At 56.2% G+C, this 22,101-nt stretch overlaps 3 protein-coding genes across 3 annotated transcripts; 2 read left to right on the top strand and 1 right to left on the bottom strand.

Moving 5' to 3' along the window:
- Window positions 1-230: 230 nt before the first annotated feature.
- Window positions 231-1,865, top strand: NCLIV_029750 (putative nuclear movement domain-containing protein; the record flags this gene model as incomplete). The annotated part of the gene is made up of 2 exons (XM_003883170.1): window positions 231-1,214; window positions 1,719-1,865. 2 exons carry the CDS (start codon window positions 231-233, stop codon window positions 1,863-1,865), a joined length of 1,131 nt encoding a protein of 376 aa, XP_003883219.1.
- A 3,551-nt stretch (window positions 1,866-5,416) lies between these two features.
- Window positions 5,417-12,748, top strand: NCLIV_029760 (conserved hypothetical protein; the record flags this gene model as incomplete). Its single annotated transcript, XM_003883171.1, has 8 exons — window positions 5,417-5,539; window positions 6,257-6,698; window positions 7,402-8,414; window positions 8,898-8,993; window positions 9,560-9,709; window positions 10,017-10,092; window positions 10,723-10,795; window positions 11,101-12,748. The coding sequence occupies 8 exons, from the start codon at window positions 5,417-5,419 to the stop codon at window positions 12,746-12,748; spliced, it is 3,621 nt and encodes a 1,206-aa protein (XP_003883220.1).
- Window positions 12,749-15,458: 2,710 nt separating this feature from the next.
- Window positions 15,459-21,832, bottom strand: NCLIV_029770 (tRNA splicing 2' phosphotransferase 1, related; the record flags this gene model as incomplete). Its single annotated transcript, XM_003883172.1, has 5 exons — window positions 15,459-15,689; window positions 16,248-16,417; window positions 16,910-17,576; window positions 17,732-20,428; window positions 21,671-21,832. The coding sequence occupies 5 exons, from the start codon at window positions 21,830-21,832 to the stop codon at window positions 15,459-15,461; spliced, it is 3,927 nt and encodes a 1,308-aa protein (XP_003883221.1).
- Between the last annotated feature and the right edge of the window lie 269 nt (window positions 21,833-22,101).

Genomic DNA, 22,101 nt, shown 5'->3' on the forward strand with positions numbered 1-22,101 from the left:
GCTCTCGAGCGTGGACCGATGACCGGACGTATCCCGTGAGCTCGTTCTTCCGCTCTCTCTCTTCCCTTCTCTGTCTCGTGTTCCGTGCTCCATCCTTTGCCTCTTTCTCTCATCTGTTTGTCTCTCTCCACGGGTTTTTCCCATTTCCTCTCTTTCTTTGCTTTACCGATTCCCCTGTCTCGTTCACTTTTTTGTTCACTTTGTCTGGGAAGCGGGTCTAACTTGACACGATGGTGGACTATTCCAAGTGGGACGCGCTCCAGGTGTCTTCCTCCGACGAAGAAGGCTCTTCCGGCGCCAGGCCGCGCGTGCGTCGCTTCGAGGAAAGGCAGCGCGTGACGATCGGCCCTGACGGTTTGTCGATTGAAGGCGATGACAGTCGCCCCTGCAAGAAAGTCGAGGAGGTAACAGACGAGGAAGGCGACGCCTGGGAGGAAGAAATGGAGGGAGGCGACACTGCAGCAGACGAAGCTTACGAAGACGCACATGAGTGGCCGAGATGCGGCTACCTCCCTCCCAGCAGCATTCCAGCTGCGGCGCCTTCAAACGAACCGCGAAAAGGCGTAGGAAACCACCCAGACGCCTCGGCTGCCTCTTCCTCCGGGGGTTTGGGTTCCTATACTCCTCAGCGGGCGCAGAAGAGGGAAGACGAGGTTTTCCTCATCCAAAACGGCGGCGTTGTCAAAGGGCGGTACTGGTGGAGTCAAACCAAGCACGAAGTCACGATCGACGTGCAACTGCCTGAAGGCGCGCGAGCGAAGGATATGACTGTGGAAATCCGGGAGGACGGATGCTGCTGTATGTACAGAGGAACGCCCGTTCTGAAGGGGACGTTTCCCCACAAAGTCGAGCCCGACGAAGAAATGTGGTTCTGGGAGTTGATTGAAAAGAGAGTGAACTGGGAGAGGCTCGAAAAACTCGCCGACAAAGTGAATGGAGGGACTCAGAGTGACGAAGAAGCCCAGTCGAAGGCTGGCGAAACGCAGACAGCAGGCGCCGGAACGGCCGACTCAGAGCAGACGGCGACGGAAGGAACGACGAAGACGGGCGACCAAGAGGGCGATCAGGCAGGAGATAAGGGACAGGGAGGAGATGGACACAGAGAGGGAGAGACGGCGTCGATGAAAGAGGAACTTGCCATGTTTTTAGAGCTGAATTTAAGGAAGAAGCCGGAAATCGCTGGAACCTACGTCTGGTGGGACTGCGTTGTGAAGGTAAAAAGAACATCCTACACGCCTTGATCGGCAGCTCCCAGACAACCCACTGTCTCAGCGACACCAAGCTGCTGATTCTTCACCCACACCTATATATATACATATATATATATGTGCGAGTATCGTAGCATATGGAGCCATGCATACACACGTGTCTCTATGTTCTTTTATATGCAGACATGTATGTATATCTGCATACCACCACATTCATATGTAGAGAGAGCTGGGGGATGCTGTGAGTCTGCGTTTCTCATAGTAGGGACACCGTTTTTTCCTGCCGATTTCGTTAGCCCGTCTCTCGCCGGCGTCGCTCCACTCGCTAGGCTCCACCGCTGGCAACGCTTTCCGTTCTTCTCACCGTGCCTGTCCACCTGTTTACGTCTTTGCTGCCATGGCGGACGAGACAACAGGGAGATTCTGGGCGTATCCTGTCTTTTTACGACTCACCGGCGCCTCCTTGCTTCCTCCGAGAAACGCGAACTTTCGCTTTGTCTCTCTCTACAGGGTGACCCTTCCGTCGACGTGGAAAAACTTCCTGGAAGAGCGGCGAAGGAAGCGACGACAAAAAACTTCAAAGCCGCATGGGAAAAAGCACACAAAATGTTTCTCGAGAAACTGAAGAACGAACCACGAGAGCCCATGGAAATCTGAGGATTCTGACCTCTTCCACTGGCAACGCCACCCCGCCGAAACCGCCGCAACCACATATATCTCAACAGACGACCTCCTACACAGCTATATATATATATATATATATGTTTATATGCATATACATATATTTGTTATACGTGGATATACATATATAGGTTCATATCGGTATATAGGTTTGTAGACGTCTGCTCTGTGAGTTGTTTTTTGGAGCTCGGATGGCCCCCCAGGACAGTTGCCTAGTGGATGCAAGGCCTTCAACCAGGGGCGCGTCTATGCATGCTGGTGCATTCGTGTTTTTGAACAGCGGGCTGAAACGTGTGAATCTGAATATGCAGGTAGTACCATGTGGCGATTTGTCTCTACGCACATATTTGTAGATATGTGTATATGTGCAGAGATGCCCAGGCGTTTTTGAGTGACCACGTGAACGTGCACACACGCCTGTGCAGCAGCCAACCGATGGCGTGATAGGAAAAACGCTTCGTCAAGTTTCTCTGAAATGGAAATACGCAAAAGTGCCCATGTGTCTCTGTCTCTCTCCGCCCCCAACTGCTCTTCATTTTCCATTCTCTGCTTCCGTCCTCGTTCGGCTCCCCATCAAGCTTCGCACAACTGATCATCTTCCGTACAGCTCGCCATGCAGAGACACTATCTATATCTATGTATCTATATCTATCTGTTTTCGCATAGAATTATGTATAGATACACGTATTGATATATATATACATTGCAGAGGTCAGGAGAAAGATAGGAAGAGGGAGAGACGGAGAGTTCTACGTCCTTATATATATATATATATATATATATCTGTATTCGTTAGTGACAGATGTTGGTGTACAACCGAATTCATATGTCCATAAAGTGACCTTTTGTATGTACGGGACACGTTGAACGTGTGCGTTCCTCGGATGAGTTAGAACGGGAAGTCAGGTTACGCCTGCCGGGATGCATATTCTCAGACGGTTTAGCAGCATATGCTCGCAGTATATTTTTGCCTCTGCAGCCTTCCCCCATCATAATACAGGTGCCGCTAGCATGAGCAATTATTTTTACGCAGGGTCTATGCGCGTGCACATGCGCTCTCCCGTTCCAGCAGAGAGCCGTCTTTCGCGTCCTTGCCTCTGCCTTTGTCCGCCGTCTGACGTGAGTTCCCATTACCCTACGAGATGGGAGTTTTTGTTCCCCGTCGCCGAAGGTCCCACGTTCTTCGATTTTCGTTTCTTCCTTTGCATTTCGATGGAAGTTTTCCTTTTGCCGAAACGTCACACTCTTTTCTCCAAAGAACCCTGGAGAGAAACGTGCGATCAAACACTCACAAAGAGATCTAGTCCGAATCTTTCTCTTTTCACTCCATGTTATCGCTCTCCTGATCTGGGGGCGTGAGAAAAAATTAAAAAAGTTGAGATAGCGGTAAAACCACGACTGCAAACCGTCCGACGGGGGTGTGTGTTTGCGTCCGTTCATCTCTCCGGCAGGCAGCTTCTGCGCTCTTTGCTCCACATGAGTGTAACGCTCTCTCTCGGCGATAAAACACACGCTCAACAGCAACGCCACTCGAGTCCACATGCGCGGCCGCTCCTCTCTGTGCTAAACCCTAGGGTAGAAAGAAGAGTACTCGACCAGCGGAAAGTTTTCGTTTCAACATGTGAATGGTGACAAGTCCGCTAGTCCATGGGCGCCAGGATTCATATCGATGAAGAACTATGTACCCGCCCGTTTTCTCATGCTACACACAGAGATCTACACGTTTGTTTGCGAGAGAGACGACTATTGAGGTACGGAGAGACACTTTTTTTGCAAGCACCAACTGGACACCTCCTCGCTCTCGATATGGGAAGATGACTATGGAGACGCGAGCTCCGCCAACCCTGTGAGTCGCATGATTTTTTGCAGCATATGGACCCGCGAATCCCTTTCGCTACACCATCTCCACATAGAGATGCATTTCTGAGAATATGTGTGGGGAAAGGAGTTCACATCCGCCTCTCGCTGCGTTTGCAGACCTTTCTGTGACTGCGCGTGCCAGTGCCCGGTGCATCGGGGAGCGAAGGGAAGTATCGCTAGAAAAGCCCGAGAGAGATAGCCGCCTGGGCCGCCTAACAGATAGACGCAACGGCGCATTGTCTCGCGCCTACCGCCGTGAGAGAAAAACACGAAGAAGAGGGTGTGCATTCCTTTTTTATCTGAGCAATTCTGCTCGTTCGTCGAAACGTTTCTTTAGCGTTGATGCGCGGAACGGCGAGAGATCCATTTGTTCGGGTCGGCGCGCAAGGCCTTTCTCTCTGTCGCGGCGCCGATTGAGGAGGCAAATCTCTTCTTCTTTCCCTCTCTGCGCGATTTTTGCTGCTCCGCACTTTCCAGGTGGTTTCTCGAAAAAGAATGTTTCGTTTTGCCTTTTTCTCTGGGTGAAAAAATCTGTCGAACCGCCACACTCGCGACCGTGCCGACTGGTCAACAAGCCGCGCTCTCGAGTGTATCTCCAGCCCGATTGAGTCAACGCTCTTTCCCTCGCACAGGAACTCCCTTTTCCGCGGAATTCGCAGCGTTCACTTTCCCTTCCGCGCTACCAGGACATTGGGTGTCCGGGTTTCTCGGAAATGTTCAAATGGTCCACACCCTTTGAAGCACTGCTGCATCCGGAAATCCTCCATTTCCTCGAGGAGGAGTCCGTTTTCTTGCGATTTCGCAATTGTCCCGGGAGACGGCTCTCGGCGAAAACTGGCTGCTGGCCCGATAGAGCGCATGGACCCGGCTTCCAGCTCTCGCTTTTCCCCACCAGCGTTTTTGCATTCTTTTTTCAAAAAAGTCGTGGCAGAGTTTCTCTGCAACCGTCGTGTGCCGTGCAGGTCAGCGAAGAAAGCGGGAGTACAACGCGAGGACGAAGACCAGGGACAGCGAGAGCGAGCGCAGAGATCGGACCGGAGAAAGGCAAACACAAGACAAATGTGGACAGAGGACACAGAAAAAGTCTCGTATCTTCTTCTCACTTCCCCTGCCTCTGGGTAGTCAACTTCTCCACTTCCGCTGGAGAGATAAACGAAAATTGGAACTTTTCGATACACGATTTTGACGACGAAAACCGGGGATAGCACCGGTCTTCTTCCTCACCGGGGGTTTCCTGTTGTTTCTAGCGTCTCTCCCCTGCCCTTAAAATGGAGGTTTTCTGCTGCCCAGGGTAGTCTCTTCTTGACTCTACCTTCTTCAAACGGCATTCCAAATCAAAGGCTGCTCCGTTATCTCGCCGGAGCCGGAGGCCTCAGCGCCTTGTCTCCTTCCTCTGTTCCTTCCTCGTCCACTATAATACACTGGGGTTTCCCTCTCTCTTCCGCCTCCATTCTTCGCTCTCTTGCCTCTTCCTACCCTTGTCCTTTTTCCTTTTCTCCGCTCGCTCTGAGGTTTTCTCGCCACTGTCTCGGTTTCTCGGCCTGTGTGGTTCTTGGGCGATATCGCGCCTCGGCTCCTCTCGTCGTTCCTCTCTCGTCCTTTGCTTCGCCTTTTTCTCCTCTCCTCGTTCTCTGCCTCGCGACCTGCTGCTCGGTTCCTTCTCCAAAATGGATATGTGGAGCACGGATGTCTGGGAGGAGGCCTTGCCTCCAGGCACACACCCTCCTGCTCGGCGAGCGTCGCTCCTCCATGGATCGCCCGCCGAAGTTGAAGACTTTGTGATTTCAGAGGTAGGAGAACTCCCTACGTTCGCTAGTCAAGACACAGCACTCGCTGCTCCTGCGCATCTCTTTTTGGACTCCGGGACTTTCCACGCTCTCTTCCCTTCCATATCTTTGTCCTCGCTTTCCTCTCTCTGTGTCACTCATCTCTTCACAACTACCTCCGAACCTCTTCTCGCTATCTTTCTTCCAGCGCTTCTTTCAGGGTCTTCTCTTTACATGGTTTCGCTGCATATGAGGATCTGCGGCAACGCCGGCAAGCGTGGAATCCCTGAAACAAAAAGCTATGTGTGGAGGAACCTATGAACGCACACACAGAAACACACACACAGATGCACATACACACACAGAGAGAGAAAGTGCTCTGCAGCAGGCTGTGGAGGGACAGAGAGATAACGCGTTCGCTTCTCTTCTTCGTCTGCATTTTTGAGTGCTCGACACTTCTTTTTTTTCCGGTTGGTGCTTCTGATGAGCGGCCGGGGACCCGGGAGTATCTTCGCGTGGCCCGATCCGCCGCCCGCGCCGCCAGCTCGCCCCATACTGACTCTTCCTTTCGACTGCACTCGTGTGAGAAAACGGGCTAGGTGGAAACCGCGACAGCGCCGCACGTCTCCCTCCCTAGAGGAGGCGCTTGGGTCTCCTCGATGCGTTCGAGCACCCGTGTATCGATGCCTAATTCGGTTTTTGCGTCTGCATGTGGTTTTGTGGTTCTGCCTGGTCGCGCAGAAAGCCGTTGCGCACCAGTGCGTGGATATGACGCCGGCGTACTCCGTACACCTTCCGCCGGACCTGTCCTCTGAAACCGCCTCCTTCGCGTCTACGCCTCGGGCTTCTCCGTACGCGATGCGAGACGACTTTGCGGGCGGAGAGAAGCGCTTTTCTGGAAGCTCGCCGCCGTCTGCACTGACACGACACGTCGACAAGGTGCGCGCGGACTCCACCCTGGAGTTCACGGAGCAGCGGCGCGCCGTGCAGAAGCGGCGCCGCGAAGAGAAGAAGAAACAGCTGGCCCACAAGGAGGAACAGAAAGAGCAACAGTTCATGCAGTTCATTCGAGACAGATACACACAACTCAACCGGGTGTGGCCGCCGCCAAGAGCGTGCGTCTTCATCATTGGCCGATGCGCAGAAAAGCAGGGAAAGAAAGGAACGCGCCAAGACATGCCATGTACGCCCAAACAGAACGAAAAGTGTTTGACACGAAACAAACTCTCCCAACAGACGCCGAGCACCCCTATACCTATACTGCACATTCACATAAACATATGCATATTTTGCGAGCGCACTCACGTGTGTGTGTATTCATACATGCATGTCTCTGCACCGGTCCCTGGCGATGCAACAAAACTCTTCATGCAAATGTGTGTGATGGGTCTGTCGCCTTGGGCGCTAGGCGTGTGTCGACAGTTGTGTGATGCTCTTGAGGGTGGAGAGGATATCGAGCAGTTTGCAGGCGTCGATGGACCCATCTAACTGCACGTAACAAATGCTTGCGGGCCTTCCCACGCGTAGACAAGAGAGTCGGGAAAGGCGGGGAGAGTAGGCGCTGACGGACTGCTGACCAGCCAGGAGTCAAAAAACTGAGTCATGAGCGCTTGACTTCCAGATCTCTCCGGCTTTGCAAAACGGTCTCCATTTGTCGCTCCGAATGCTGATGCAGCTGTGGACCCCTACGCCCGCACACACGAGATGCATATCTAGGGTCTATCTATCTATCCATCTATCTATATGAATATTTGTAAGGCCCTGTATCTCCCTTCTCACATCACGGTGAATATAACATATATATATATATATATATAGGTAGATTGCATAGCTGTGAAGATGTTGCATTGTGACCTGTTTTGCCCCGTGACGGTGTGTGTGCTCAGTGCTGGTGGATGGGGATCTCGAAGCTGCAGCGGAGTTTCACCGGGCACACTCTCTGTGTGATCTTCATCGCATGACGACGTCGCTGCACGTTCGCCGATCTGAGCCCGAGAAACCAGTTGCCAAGCCTTCGCCTCCTCGCGAGGAGAAGCAGAATACTTCTCGCCCAACTTCGACATTGCGCGTTTCTTTTGCATCCAAACTCGAGACTCCTGCTCCGTCTCCGCCTCCCCCCGCGCCTGTACAGGCTACGCCTCCGCCTCCTCCCCCGCCTGTACAGGCTACGCCTCCGCCTCCGCCTCCGCCTCCTCCCCCGCCTGTACAGGCTACGTCTCCTCCTCCTCCTCTCACACCTGTACAGGCTACGCCTCCGCCTCCTCCCCCGCCTCCTCCCCCGCCTCCTCCCCCGCCTGTACAGGCTACGCCTCCTCCTCCTCCCCCGCCTGTACAGGCTACGTCTCCTCCTCCCCCCCCCCCTGTACAGGCGACGCCTCCGCCTCCAGTAGTGTCGCCGGATGCCGACAAGAAGAAGGAAGAGGAGAAGAAGGAAGAAAAGAAGGAAGAGAAGAAGGAAGAAGAGAAGAAGGAAGAAGAGAAGAAGGAAGAAGAGAAGAAGGAAGAGAAGAAGGAAGAGGAGAAGGAAGAGGAGAAGAAGGAAGATGGGAAGAAGGAAGATGGGAAGGAGGAAGACGGGAAGAAGGAAGAGGAGCAAAAGATTGAGAAAGTTGATATAACGCAAGACGAGACACAGGACAAACTAGCGGACCAGCTTGTTGCAGCAGAAAAGAATCAATCACGAGATGACCAAGGAGGTATGATTGTGCAGACGGAGTTGATTTTGCCGGATGAGGAACAGAAAGTCATCAACGCTCAAGTCGAAAGATGGACAAAGTTGGTGATCTCCATCAGCCACACGGATCGCCTCTTCTTCAAGTTTGCCAGCTATTTTTCCAAGGGGTCACTCAAAGTTCGCCTCTATTGCATCGCCTTCTATGACAACGAAGATCCCAACTATGTAGGGCTTCGAACAACACCGCCGATATGCGCGCACGTCTCGACTGCACACACATAGATCTGTTGATAGGTCTCCCTTTCGTTTTCGTCTCTCTCTCCCTACAGGCCTCTCTGACCTACCTCGTCTGCGGGTGTCTACCGGCTTTTGGCGGCCCCTATTTGCGCATTTCGACCGTCCTGCGTTTGTGCGCCGCTTCTTGGGCTTCGGCATGTGCGCCTGCTTTTCGTGTCGCGTCCGTCTGTGCGTTTTCCGCCGCTGAGGGGTTCCCCCCGTTTTCCTCAGCACTGTGTGGCATTCCTCTCGTTCTTCCCCCCTCCCAAGTCTGCTCTTGCCTTGCGGCGGTGTCCGCGGTCTCGACGTCCCTGAGCACATTTGCGTCTCCCTCGCTCTCTCTCGTCTCCGGCTGCCCTGTTTGGAAGCTCCTCGAGGTGGACGGTACACACCTCAGCTTTTGTCCCGCCCTTCTTGCGCTTGCGTATTCAGGTGTCTCTGCTGTCAGGACACCGCACGAAGCTCATGCGCCCTGAAGTTCAACCGGCGTATCCGAAAACGCGTATACGGTGCATATTTGATCAACAGGTATGAGCACACACAGTTGCAGTTGAGACATACACGTGCATTCTCTGGTCACCTATATCTGTCTCTAATGTCGCGATATTGTTGGAAGTACATTCATCTGCGTGTGCGTGGCGGCGCGCCTGCGGTCCACACAAGAGGTATGCGCTCTGTGTTCAGCCAACGAAGGAGGCGAGAAAGTCGCTCCTCGGGAGAGATGAGAAACTCACGCCAGCCTCTGCTCAAGGCTGACCTACCTCCGGTTTCCAATTCATTCACGCCGGCAGTGAAGCACACAGGCATCGCGACGCGCATGAAAATACGCATATGCGTGTATATAAGTATAAATGCATATACGTGTTCCCATTCGGCGTCAAGTAGGCACACGAGCATTCATTATAGAAATGCATACACACGAATACACGCATGCACGTGAATCCACATTTGTGTCCATGTATGTCCATGTGTCCATCTCCCTCTTTGGAGAGACATCTATGCATATTTTGGTGTCTTCTGTGCGGTGGTAATGCCTTTGGGCGTTGTCCGTGAGAGGAAGACGCGCGTGTGCAATTGCTTTGTCCTGGCTGCAGCTGATTCTTCCCTTTGACGCCTCGTCGAAAGGGTTCCACTTGGGCATCGTGGCGGTGATGGGGCAGAAGAAGAAGACAGGAGAAGGCGAATTTCGCCGCAAACTGATTGGCATGACAGAGTTGATCGACGCCCGCCGAGACAAAATTCGCGTGAGGTTCTTTTCCGAACTCCTGGATTGTTTCGTGAACCCTAGGGAGAGCCCCAGGGTCGGTCTCGCCTGGCGTCTCACCATCTTTGTCGGGCGTCTTCCAGAAGGGGTTGCCGACAGCTGGTAACGGCCGACGGGTGGTTCCTGCTCGCAGCGCGTGGGGCAGGGTCGGGGCCTAACCGGTAGGGGTGGGTAACGCTTCTTCGTTTCTGAGACTCTCGTGAGTTTCATAGTCTATTCGTTTTCTTGATCCCTACTTGCCTCCTTAGTTTCCTGTGCTCCCTCGGTCTGTGCGTGCCTCTCTGCAGCTCAGACGGACCGTTGCATGGGCGCTCTTCGTGCCCCAAGACCTCGTTGGCCATGTCGCCACGCCTCAGATCACGGGTTAGCCAGCCGGGAAAGAAGACATGGACAGCCCGGACTCACGAAGGAAACACGAAACATGCCGGCGAAACGAGACGCGGCAGTTGACTGGGAGAAGAAACACTCAACGCAAACGCACACGAGTTGAGTTCGATGCCCATAGACACCTCTCTGAATACGCAGACACGGCTGATGGCGATGCCTCCGTTGCCGAGATGCACACCCCTCGCCGCCGTACCTTTTCCCGCTCACGCATTTGGAAAGAAGCCGTACCGTTCGGAGCGTGCACACTGATATCCACTGTTTCGACTCTGCATGTCGGTGTATACATCCTATATATATATATATATATGTATATATATGTATATGGTCTGCTCAGGTGTGGCTACGCGCTTGCACATCTGTGGCTGTGTCGCTTTTTTGCTGAACGCCCGGCACTGACTCCTATGATCGACGTCGGCCTCTGACGAGTTTCCCGTCAAGTGCGACCGAGAAGCGGAAGCCTGGTCTCGCGCGTCTCCGAGAGCGACACATGTGCGCCTGGGGTCTTGCTCTCCAGAGTGTCCCAGTCTCGTGCCCGGCTGCATACGTTTTTCGTTCTTCCTGAGGTGTCCGCGCGTTTCGCGTGTCGCGTTTCTTTCCTTTCCCCAGGAGAGCTTTTTTTCAGTGCGGAAGGCTTCGAGGGAGACGACGGACCAGCGTTGCCGAAAGAGGACGTCCTGAGGTGAGCTGCACTACCTGCGTTTGTGTCTTACTGCGGCGACGTTTGGATGTTCCCTCTCGATTCGTAGCCTCTGTCTGTAGCGTTTTGAGCTCCTTCGAAAATTCGTCCCCTTCGCCTCCCCCCCCCCCGCCCCCCGCCCCCTGCTCTTGTGTTTTCCTTTTCCTTTCTCTCGGCGTTTCGATTCGCGCGGGAACCCGACTCGCGGGTGTCCTCCCACCGCGTGTATGCAACGTTTTCGCCTGCCTGTTTGGGTTTCGTCTGGTTCCAAGGTTCGTGCCTCTGTGCGAGGCGTGCTTGTCTCTCAGAGCCTCGTTCGACTTTGGGGCGGAGGACCGCAAGCAGGCGAAGATGCTCGCGAAGGCGGAAAGGGTGAGACGAGGCGTGGCGAAACCGGCGCCCGAGAAGCCCATGGGCTTCTTCCAGCGGCTCTTTGGCGGCCAGCGTCAGAAGGACGCGCAGCCGCAGACGCCGGAGCCGGTGGCCTACTCCGCGTTCCTCAAGACCTCGCTCGGGAAGATTCCGTTGCCTCCGGCTCACAAGCCTGAGTTCCTCAACGTGCTCAGTGACGCCCCGCGGCCCGACGACGCGACTGAGGGGGAGCCGGAAGTGCTGCGCATCGTTCGGAATAGAATGGAGGTGCAAAGCATCATCGTGACGAAGACAGCGGGACGGCGGGCGGAGGGGGGCGACGCGGAGAAGTCGAAAGCCGGCGACGGCGGGGGTGCGCGGTCCTCCACGCGATCGGCGGGCGCTCACGGGAGCTCTCACAGCGACAAGCCGCGGCGCGTGCACACCTCGTCTGCTTCCAGGTCCACCGCGACATCGGAGAGAACCGACCGAAGCCACAGGAGCGAAGTGCAGGCGAAAGACGCGCACCTCCGTGTGGACAGAAGTGCTCGAGGCGATTCGCGTGCGTCGCCGAGGAAGAGCCCGTCTGCGAGTGAGAGAGACGCGAAGGCTGGTGCGAAAGACACTCAGAAAACGGCGTCCGGAGGAAAGATGCCGCCAAGCCCCCGAGGCAGAACAAAGGACTCGGGACAGCCGATCCCCCCCTCACGGTCGCGCGTGGACGCGACTCCGCGCTCCACGGCAGAGACACGTGCGCAGCAAGGAAAGGCAGGCCCCGGCGCCGACACGAAAGCCACGGCGCCAGACAGCAAGCAAGGAACCGGAAAAGCTTCGGCGCCTCCGGGGAAACAATCCAGCGCACAGCGGAGCGCCTCTCCAGCGGGGCAACAAGCAACCCAGAGCGCTGTCTTGCCTGCAAAGAAGGCGGATCCTAAAGCGGCGGCTTCGCCTGCAAAGAAGGCGGATCCTAAAGCGGCGGCTTCGCCTGCAAAGAAGGCGGATCCTAAAGCGGCGGCTTCGCCTGCAAAGAAGGCGGATCCTAAAGCGGCGGCTTCGCCTGCAAAGAAGGCGGATCCTAAAGCGGCGGCTTCGCCTGCAAAGAACGCAGATCCTAAAGCGGCGGCTTCGCCTGCAAAGAAGGCAGACCCCAAGGCGGCGGCTTCGCCTGCGAAGAAGGCAAGCCAAAATGCCCCAGCGTCTGAGAAGGCCGCGAGCAAGCAGAGAACCGCTTCTCCCGCAGGGAAACCAGCGAACCCGACTGCAGCGCCGGGTGGGAAGCAAGCTGTGACGAAGTCGGCGGCTTTGGGGAAAGTGAGCGAGACAAAAGTGACGGGTCCACCACCCGTGAAGAAGGTCACAGGAGCCTCTCCGCAACAGAAAGCCGCAGGGGGAACTGCCAAGGGCCCTGCGAAAGCTACAAAGACCAGCGCCGGGAAGGACGCCGGGCCGCCACAAAAAGACGCAACGGGGGCGAAGCCCGCTGAACAAGGGAAGACGGCCAAGCCAGGCAAACCGGCAGAGACGAAGGCTCCAGCGAAAAAGGAAGCGGCTGCGGCACCGACAGTCAAAAAGGCTGCCCCCGCCGCACCGCCAAAGAAGGCGTGAAGAGATCTGGACAGAATCTGGCCAGGGACATTCCCGCGCCCTGGGGGCACAGATGCACGTAGAGATACCCGTCTACGTATAAATCACGCCTGGAGATATATTTGAAAACATCTATGGATATGCTTGTAGGAGCAGAGGGTTGTGTGCGTATCTGCGTCGATTTGCATAGATTTGACAAGAAATGAATGAACCGCATTTGTTCACACAGCCCGCGATGTGACGGCAGGACTCGGCGGGAGACTGCTCGGAGAGTGCGGACGTGTACGCGTGAGACGCGAGCAGCGCGCTCCGACTCCCTCTCCTCCCTCTCTCGTAGTCGAAGCGCCCAGAGGGCCGTCCACGTTTTTGCGGAGGAGTCGACTGTGAGCCTCTCGAGCCCTTGCACATGCAACTTTGGGCATGTATCCCTTGATACAGAAGCAGCGGCTGGTACACATTCGTAACCTGATTCGCGCGCATGCACGGGATGCGAATCGAGGTTGCAGCTGAGTTTCGTTGCAGGGAAACCTGAGTTTAGTTTTGGTAATCCTAATTGCCTGAGCAGCGGCCGTTCATTTTGTGCGCACATGCACAGGTCGACACTCGCACGCCTCTCTGTGCAGAGACCCATCTGCCGTCACTCCTGTGGAAGGGAGAAAACCCGGAAGTGATGTCTTTGCAGTTCCCGTTCTTCCGCTGAATGCAGGGGCGAAGACGCCAAAACGTTTTTTCAAGCGATTCTGAAACACACCCGTTCTCGACGCGAGTGTGCCCAACCTAAGAGCAAAACCCGTGGCCGTGTCTTCCGGAGGAGAGCTGAGTCCGCTTGTGCATGCACATAAACACACAGAGGCAGCGCTGATAGATCTTGCCGGAGATCCACAGCTCGATAGAGATACATCTACACCTAGATCTAGAGAGAGAGAAATCAAGAGTAGATAGCTCTGCTGAGAGGTAAAAATAGCGGGAGATATGTAGAGAGACGCAGATATACATTCATATGTATACATATATATATATATATATATATATAATGTATATTGATGTGCCCATATGGACCTATGTGGAAAGTAGATGTCGGTGCATAGAAATGTGTGTTAAGTGCACCTTTGTTCTCATACGCTTGTGCGGCTGTATTTTCTTGCACACAACGGTAGAGAGAAGAGAGGGTCGTGTAGCTCGTACTTGCTACAGGTGTATTCGCATGTGTGAGCGGGCGTGTCGTTCCGCGTCTCCTCTCGCATTTCCACGATTTTTTCTGTATACGTAAACGGGAGTGTCGCGTACGCCCCTTATGACGGTGGAGCAAGCACTCCACAACCGAGAGAAAGAAAACCAGCGACAGATAGGGACAAGAGGGAGAGGTGTCGAGATACTCACAGACCCAATCCCAAAGACCCAGAGACGGTGAGAGATCTTCCAGTTCTGGGCTCTGCTAAAGAAAGCTTCATTTCACCACGCCCGGTCACGTTTTTCTTCTTTTTGCCTGCACAAGAGGCATAAGGCACCTAGCATCAGCGGGCCTTCTTTTTCTCCCCCCCCCCCCCCTTCCCGGCACTTTTCCTCACTCCACCAGAGCTCAAACGCCCCACTGTATCAACATTCCGTTCTCGTTTTTAGATGCAAGTTCACACAAACCGATACGCGAAAACAGGGTTCCCGATGGAAAAGCACGCACACGAATACAAAGGTTCATGCGTGCTGGCGTCGCCACGTCTTTCTGTACAAACGCAGGAATTTCTATACACCTGTGTGCATCTAAAGGGGGAGCAAGTGCGGGCGGCAACAGTTGGGACCAGTTCGCCTCTGACGAACGCGAGAAAAAAACATTTCAACTGCATGCAAACGCTGTCGGCCGGGCGTACTCCTCTTTCTTCGCCCCTTGGTGTTTTTGGGAGCAGCGAACGCGCGCATGAAAAATGTCTTCCATGCGGCCGAAACGAAACACACTGCGGCACAAGAAAACCCCCGCAGAAAGCCGGCAGGAGCCTCAGCGGAAAAGAAAAACCAGACGGAAACCGAAATTTTCTGGCCAGTATCCCCCCTGCGGCGACGGTAACAGAGAGCACGTCGACCGTTTACAAATACGCCGCTCGCCTTTCTCGAACATCGAAGCACCACATATCTAAAGAGTAGATTTATATACAGGAACATGCACCTCTATATAAAGACGAATCCACATAAAACACACCCACATTCCTATGCACATATACACTCGGGTATATGTAATCGTATGCATATATATATATATATATATATATATATGCATCGATAAGAGAATGGCCCCAGTGTGTTTCTTTGGGCACCAGAAAATGTGTGATCCTGAGGAACGAAGCAAGGAAAGAGAAACCCCTTCGTTTGACTTCCTCGCATCTACCACAAAACGCCGACAACCGATCGCTCTAAAGCACAATCAGAGAACAGCTCTTCGCACGCGTCTCGCGCCTGTCTCTGTTCTCTAGCCGTACAAACAAATATATATGAAATGAACACATGTATGTGCATGTACAAGTTAGAGTCCGGCATCTCCGCGTTCCCGCAACGAATATACTCTTATACGCATCTGTTGAATCGATCCGCCTTCCTTTATCTGCACATGCATATGCACATTCGATACGCGGGGGGGGGGGGGGGGGGGTTGCGCACGAACGCGCACAAGCTCGTTGCTGTTCCTTCGCTGCTATCCTCCACAGCCTCTTCCATTTCGTTCTTTGCCGCGTCTCTGCCTCTCTCAGTCCCTTTCTCTGGAGGCATCCCCGGATCCTCCAAGGGCGGGCGCGCTCTCCGCGCATGATCGATCGCCTGACAACTGGTTGATGGCCAAGTGCTTCGCGTAGATCGACTTCCGGTGCTCTTCCAACATCTCGGGAGGCAGACGATCGAAGAAACGAGGTGTGAAGTCGCGACCGTCTTCAAACAGAGAGACGTCCCACTTCAGATGAACGGCGCGCTTAAAATACCGCTGAAAAAGCATTCCACCCACAGCCGAATACGCACACACATACATATATACGTGCAGATGGAGAGAGCACCACCCGACGCATAGATATCTGCGCCCGCGTGCACGCCGTCGTTGCCGGCAGGCGAGTCTGAGACCGACATAAATGCCTAGATATACACACTTGGCTAGAGACGCCACTGGGGAAGGCGTAGGCATGTGCTCATTTGCCCACACGTTCGACTTTCGGCGATAAGGCCCTCTTTGACCTATAATACATATATACATGTATACCTATATATATATATATAAACAGAAAAAGATAAATGGGGCAACAACGCGAGGCTGCGCGTTTGGGTCGGTGTGTCGCTCGATACCGTATTTTTAGACACCGGTACGTCAGTCTGTTTCGCCGTTTCAACTTCTGCGCGTCCCAAAGAATTTCTCTGCGTGCGTGAACCCAGATCCGCACGCCGAGAGTTACATGTACATACACCCAGGGCCGCGCACGTCAATGCCTGTCGCCAGTCCCTGCACACTCCACCGTTTTTCTCCACTTGGTTTGCACAAGGATCGACTTACTGGCGCCAGTTTGCCGCGAATGCCCTCCGTGAGAATGACGTTGTTGTTCGAGACGTAGAATTTAACGCCTTCCTTCATGGCGAGTGCGACGTTCACGTAAATAGCCACGTCGCTGGAACGGCGCATGCCGCTTACCACTCCGCACTCAGACGGCAAACCAGGAGCGAAGTCTGAAGGAGGCACGCGCGAACGCAGCGGTTGGGGACGACCCCGAAAAGAGGTTAACGAAGGCCATAGGGAACAGAGCGGAAGAAATGGGAGGCGCACGACGGGACAGCGAGCGATGCGGGCCGCGGCAGAACGCGTGCCGAACTGCAAAACGCCTAGAGGAGTGAAGAGAACGAGGAAGGGACGAAAATCCAAAAGAGAGCAAGCGATAGTCGTGAGGAACGGCCGCGTATGTGAGGTGAGGTTGGGCGTAGAGGAGTAGCGAGAATGGACAGACGTACACAAGCTGGAAACAAAGGACTCCTTAGCCCTGTAATTATTTGGAGTACAAAGGTCATTGCAACTAAAAAACCAAAGTTACAAGATGAATTTAGATTTAGAGCACGGACACGCTGAGAGGTTCCGGAGTTCTCCAGGCACCTCAAGCCTCGCGCCTCTTTGGGGAAAGCCTCGGCGGCGCCACACAGTCTTTTGCGGTCCCTCCGTCGACCTACGTATGTGGTTTCGATGCATGCGACTCAAACCCAGCGTCCGGATGGCCAACCAGTTCTTCATGAACGTCCCGTGAACGCACTTTCGCAGCTCAGCGGCGTCGTGGATTCGCCGCAGGAGGAGATCGCTCGAGACTTCCCGAATGGTGTGGCCTTGCGTGGCCCGCAGCAGCCAGCGATCGCTGATAAGCTCTGGAGCCGCGGAAGAGGGGAACGGCGGCTCACAGCGAGCGCGTTCGTGGCTGTCCGACTCTGATGACCTCCGCGCCGTCCCCGCTGCCCAGCATCCCAGGATGGAAAGAAGCGATTTCTCGCCCGGGGCAGAATCTGGGGCTGCTTTCGGCGTTGAGGGATAGGTACGAGGAAGGCGCGAAAAAGAAGAAGTCGAGTCTCGATGGCCTCTCTCTTCCTCGTGTCCTCTGCCTTGGTTGTGTTCTGCCTCCGCGCCTGCTTCTCTCTGTGCAGCCGCCTTCTCCGCCCCGCGAGGCGTGCGCGAGGCAGGCATGTCCGAAACGTTACCACTGGCAGCCTGACCTCGAGGCGTTTTATCTGGAAACTGCGAGTGTCGCTCTGCGTCGCCGACGCATGCATCCGAAGTCTCTCCGACGCGGTCCGGCTCTGTGGGGTCGTAGCAGACCTCGTACCTTCGCTTGAAATTCGAGGCGACAACCTGAAAACAAAGGCGCATTCGGAGGACAGCGAGATGAGTCGGAGAACCTACCGAGAAGAGCGCGGAGCCGACTCAGGACTCAAGGCGAGACGAGGCACGCCCAAAGACTCTTTCCCCGTCTCACTCCATTCTCTGTGTCCCCCGCTCGCACGCACCAGATAGATTTCTTCCCACGAGACGCTCTTCATGCAGTCGAGCTCCAGCAGCTGGCGGATCCTCACGTAGCCGTCTTCTCGCATCGGGAGCTTGAAGAGAGGGGCGCCGTGCCTGAGAATGAAATTGAGTTTCTTGATGAGCAAGTAACTCCTTCGTTCAAACGGGACGCGCTCGCCGTCCGACGCGACAGAGGACACAGACAACCGTGGGATGGGCGCTTCTCTTCCTCCTCGCGGGCGCGGCGCCACGTCCGAACCGCCTGACAGGCTCCTGGCGGCTGAGAAGCACACCGGACCCGTCGAAGACGAAGCAGCCGACGACGGAGCAGCCGACGGCGAGTGTCCCTCCGCCTGGCCGCCCTCGGAGGCGTCGCTTCTCTTTGGCGTCCTCGGGTGAGCCCCCAGAAGGCCGGCGAGGGCCTGAGCAGACGGAAGCGCAGCCGCAAGCGGCGGGAGACGATCGCCTCCGCCGCAGGCAGCGGCTCTGGACTGCGGTGTCTCTCCACAACGCGAAGGCACTGGCTTCCAACTCGCGGACGCGTACGCTCTTTCCCAGTTTCCCTGGTGCTCGCCCTCGCGTTTGGCGTCTCTGTCACTCCTTTCCTCTCGGGTCTGAGCGGGACGGGCGGCCTTCCGCGGGGTCACGTGGACCTCCCCGCTCGCCGCGCGACTTTTTCGTCCTTCGTCCTCTGCCTCGCCCTTTTCGCCACGTCCCTCAACCAGCTTGCGCGCCGCGTCCTTCGCCTCGCCTCGGCGATCTCGGAGTCCCCCTCGTCTCTCGGCACCAACCAGGCGAGGTGGGCGCGCAGAGTCCGAAAGCGAGCGGGAGACAGTGGACGCAGGAGCTGGGGTGGCCTTGACAGATCCCCGCGAGTCGGTCAGCGGCAAGGGGGTTGAGAGAAAAGGACACAGAGACAAAGCGGCAGAGCCACGAGGAGACGAGCCGCGAGGAGACGAGCCACGAGGAGACGAGCCGCGAGGAGACGAGCCACGAGGAGACGAGCCGCGAGGAGACGAGCCACGAGAAGGGAGACCCCGCCAGAGGCGCGGGGGGGCCGATCGGGCGTTGCGAGCATGCGCCAAGAGAGAGGCGTGCGTTCTAGGAGTGGCCGTCGAAGGGCATGTGCCATCGTGTTCGTCTTCACTGGACAAAGCGAAGAAGTCGCCGCCGTGTTCTGAAAACGAATAGCAAGTGGCGGCCCTGCGGGGTGACGTGGGCGACCCAAAGGAGACAGGACCGCGCATGCGAGACCGGATTCTTTCCGGGTCCACGCACCAGGCGAGCCTGCTGCCGTCGGTGCACTCTCTCTGAGCGCGGATCCGTGCCGCTCTCTCTTCCGCCATTGCCCTAGCATCCCAGCGCGCTTCGTCGTCCTCTTCTTCGGTCCACATGTCGTCCTCTTCACTGGAATCTTCGCTGCGACCTTCGCCCGGATCTGCCTCCCGACCGTCTCTTTCTCCCTCGCGGGCTGAGCCCGCTTCGCCAACGACGTCTCGACGGGGACCGCCCGCCGCTCGCAGGGGCTCCCGTTCGCTCGGACGCCCTGGAAGGTCTGTTCGTCCTTCTTCCTGCGCCCTCCCGCAGCTTCCATCTGCCCCGCGACCGTCGCTCTCGTCCCCTGTCTCTTCGTCCCCTGTCTTTTCCCCGTTGCCTTCTGGACAGGAGGCAAGCGACGCCAAGGACGCAGATAAACGCGGCGAAGAGGCAGGCGGGCACGGCGTGGCATCGCGCGAAGGGACGAGCGAGAAAAGGCCTCCTGGGCCGAAGGCCGAGTTCAAGGGCTCTGCGTCTGTTCCTGGCGACCGGCTGCGCGGCGTCGACCTGGACGAAAAAGAAAAGCTCGACCTGCTGTAGCCTTCGAGGCTCCCCGCCGGCTCCACGCTCGCCTGGTGCGTGGACCCGGAAAGAATCCGGCCTCGCATGCGAGGTCCTGTCTCCTTTGGGTCGCCCACGTCACCCCGCAGGGCCGCCACTTGCTCGTCCTTCTCTGTGGAAACCCACTGCTCACTGCTGGGGCCTTCTTTGCCTGCCGGTCTCTCCGCGATATCTCGTGCTTCTTCCGCCTCGCTCCCAGCTCCTTCGTCGCGACTCCGCTCAACCATCATCCTCTCGTCCTTTGCTTCTTCCACTTCTCTGCACGCCTCGTGCACAAACTCAGAGTCCGACGAAACACGCCCCCCACAAGCTGCTGCATGCGCGGGTACCGTCCCTGCCAGGCTCGGCCTTGGCGGGTCCCGCGTCTCCTCGCGTGGTGCAGCGGCTACGGGCCGCGCCGCCGTCTCTCCAAGTCCGCCTTTGGTCGGTTCCTCTGGCGCCAACTCGCCCCTCGGACGCGTCGGAAACGACTCTGGATCTCCGGTGCCCTCGCCCTCGCTGTCCGCCTTTTCCCGCTGAGCGTCTGGAGCCTCCGCGAGGACCGGGCAAAGAACTTGCGCCCAACTAGCGTCCTCTTCGGGCGGCAGCGCCAGAGGAAGGGGACTCGTCAGCTCAGCGAGAGACACCGACGAGCCCTCAGTCCCCGGGAGCACGCCCGGAGGGAGAGGAAGGAGCGCCAGCGGATCGGCCGCGCCGGGAAGGCCTTCGCCTTCATTCGCAGACAGCACAGTGTCGCGCAGATGTTCCGAGGCGAGACCACAGAGAGGAAGGTCTGGGCCGTCGCCGTCGCCATGAGGACATGCAGAGGAACAAGGAGAGAACTGCGACGGAGCGGCAGAAGATGAGGGCCAGAAAGAACTGGACGGAGACACAACGTTCCTCTCAGCCACGCGTCCGGAGTCCGGAGGAAAAAGAGCGGCCTCAGGCGAAGACGACGGGGAAGACGAAGACGGCGCAGAGGACGAAACTACATTTGAGGGCGAGCGACAGAGGGGACACGGCGTCGTCGCCTTTCCGAGGCTCTGTTTTCTTCTCTCTCCCTCTTCCCCTGGGCAAGCACCCCAGCCCCTCGAAGACAGCCGTGGCGATGCCGAGGGCGACTTCCTAGGGCGGGTAGGTGCGTTTCTGTCGGGTACCTTAGGAACCTGAGAATTCCCTGCCTGGCATGGTCCTGCGTCTCCATCCTCGTGCTCCCTTGTATCGGGTTTCTCTTTACAAGGAAACTCTTTCGCGGTGTCGCAGATCGTCCCAGAACTGTCCACACCACGTGTTGTCGATTCCTCAGCAACTGATGACGCGCTCGCTCGAGGTGGTATCTTCTCGTCATCAGCTTCGTTTGGACGACCGTCGTCTCTCTGCCGCCTGCCGCCAGAACTCGGAGCGGCGATAGAAGCGCAAAGATGCGCCTCGTTGTCCCCGTCCCCGCGTCGCTCTCTTGCTCGGTGTGCGCCGGCCCCACTCCCTCGCTCGCCACGCGTCTCTCCTGGCTGGGTCACGCCGGCATCTCCCCTCTGCGCCCGCTGGCAGGCTGAGTGCAAAGAAGAGTGAACGCTTGCAGCGTCCGGGGACGAAGAAGAGGAAGAAGGGGTACGTGAAGATGTTTTATCTGGAGCGCAGCATCGAGTCGCCTCTCTCTGGAGGAGCGCGAGCAAGTGAGGAGAAGGAGAAGAGAGGAACCATCGTGGACGCCGAGGTCTTTCGCCTGCCTGAGAGGCACGTTCGCGAGAGCGCGCGGATGAAGACCGGGCTTGGCGCTCGAAAAAAGGCGAGGAAGCAGCGGGGAGAGAAAGCAAAGTCGGCGGCGTCGAGGTCGAAAACGAAGAAGGCTTAGAAGACGGAATGGAAGCAGAGAGAACAGCAGACGAAGAGGCACGCGGCAGGCAGTTGCCCGGAAAGGAAAGAGAGAGCGAGGAAGAGAAGGGAGAAAACGCAGGGGAAGAGGAAGAGGGAGAGGCCGAAATCGAGGAAGCCAGGAACAGAGGAGAGCCAGAAGAAGACCGTGAGACGCACAGAGGGGGGAACGAAGGCGAAGCCTGCGTCCCTGAAAGCTCCGACGGTCTTACGCGGTTGCCTGTAGAAGACGAGCAGCCATCAGCGGGATAAGAGGAAGACGGATGCGAGGAAGAAGGACGCGAAGAAGGGGAGAGGCCCTCGTTCTCTGTCTGAGTTGGTGGATTCTGTCGATCTTCTCTCGGTCGCATCGCAACCGAAGTTCCTTTCTTCATTCTGAAAGAGACATGGGAGAATGCACTAAGGAGGCACGCGAGCACACCAGAAGAACAGGAGAACCAGAAAGGAACAAGAATAGAGGAAAGCACAAAAATGAGATGAATAAAGAAGGGATGCCCATAAAAGAACACATAAAAGCTCAGGAAAGAAACGTGCGCAAGCTGCACGCGATGAAGAACCGTTCAGGGTAAGACGGGTAGGCTGGAGGCCCCGATACGTTTCCAGTCGTTTTTTGACTCATCTGAACGGCCTTGCGTGAGCCAAC

Source organism: Neospora caninum, chromosome VIIb (genome assembly GCF_000208865.1).
Source record: "Neospora caninum Liverpool complete genome, chromosome VIIb".
Lineage (NCBI taxonomy): Eukaryota > Apicomplexa > Conoidasida > Eucoccidiorida > Sarcocystidae > Neospora > Neospora caninum.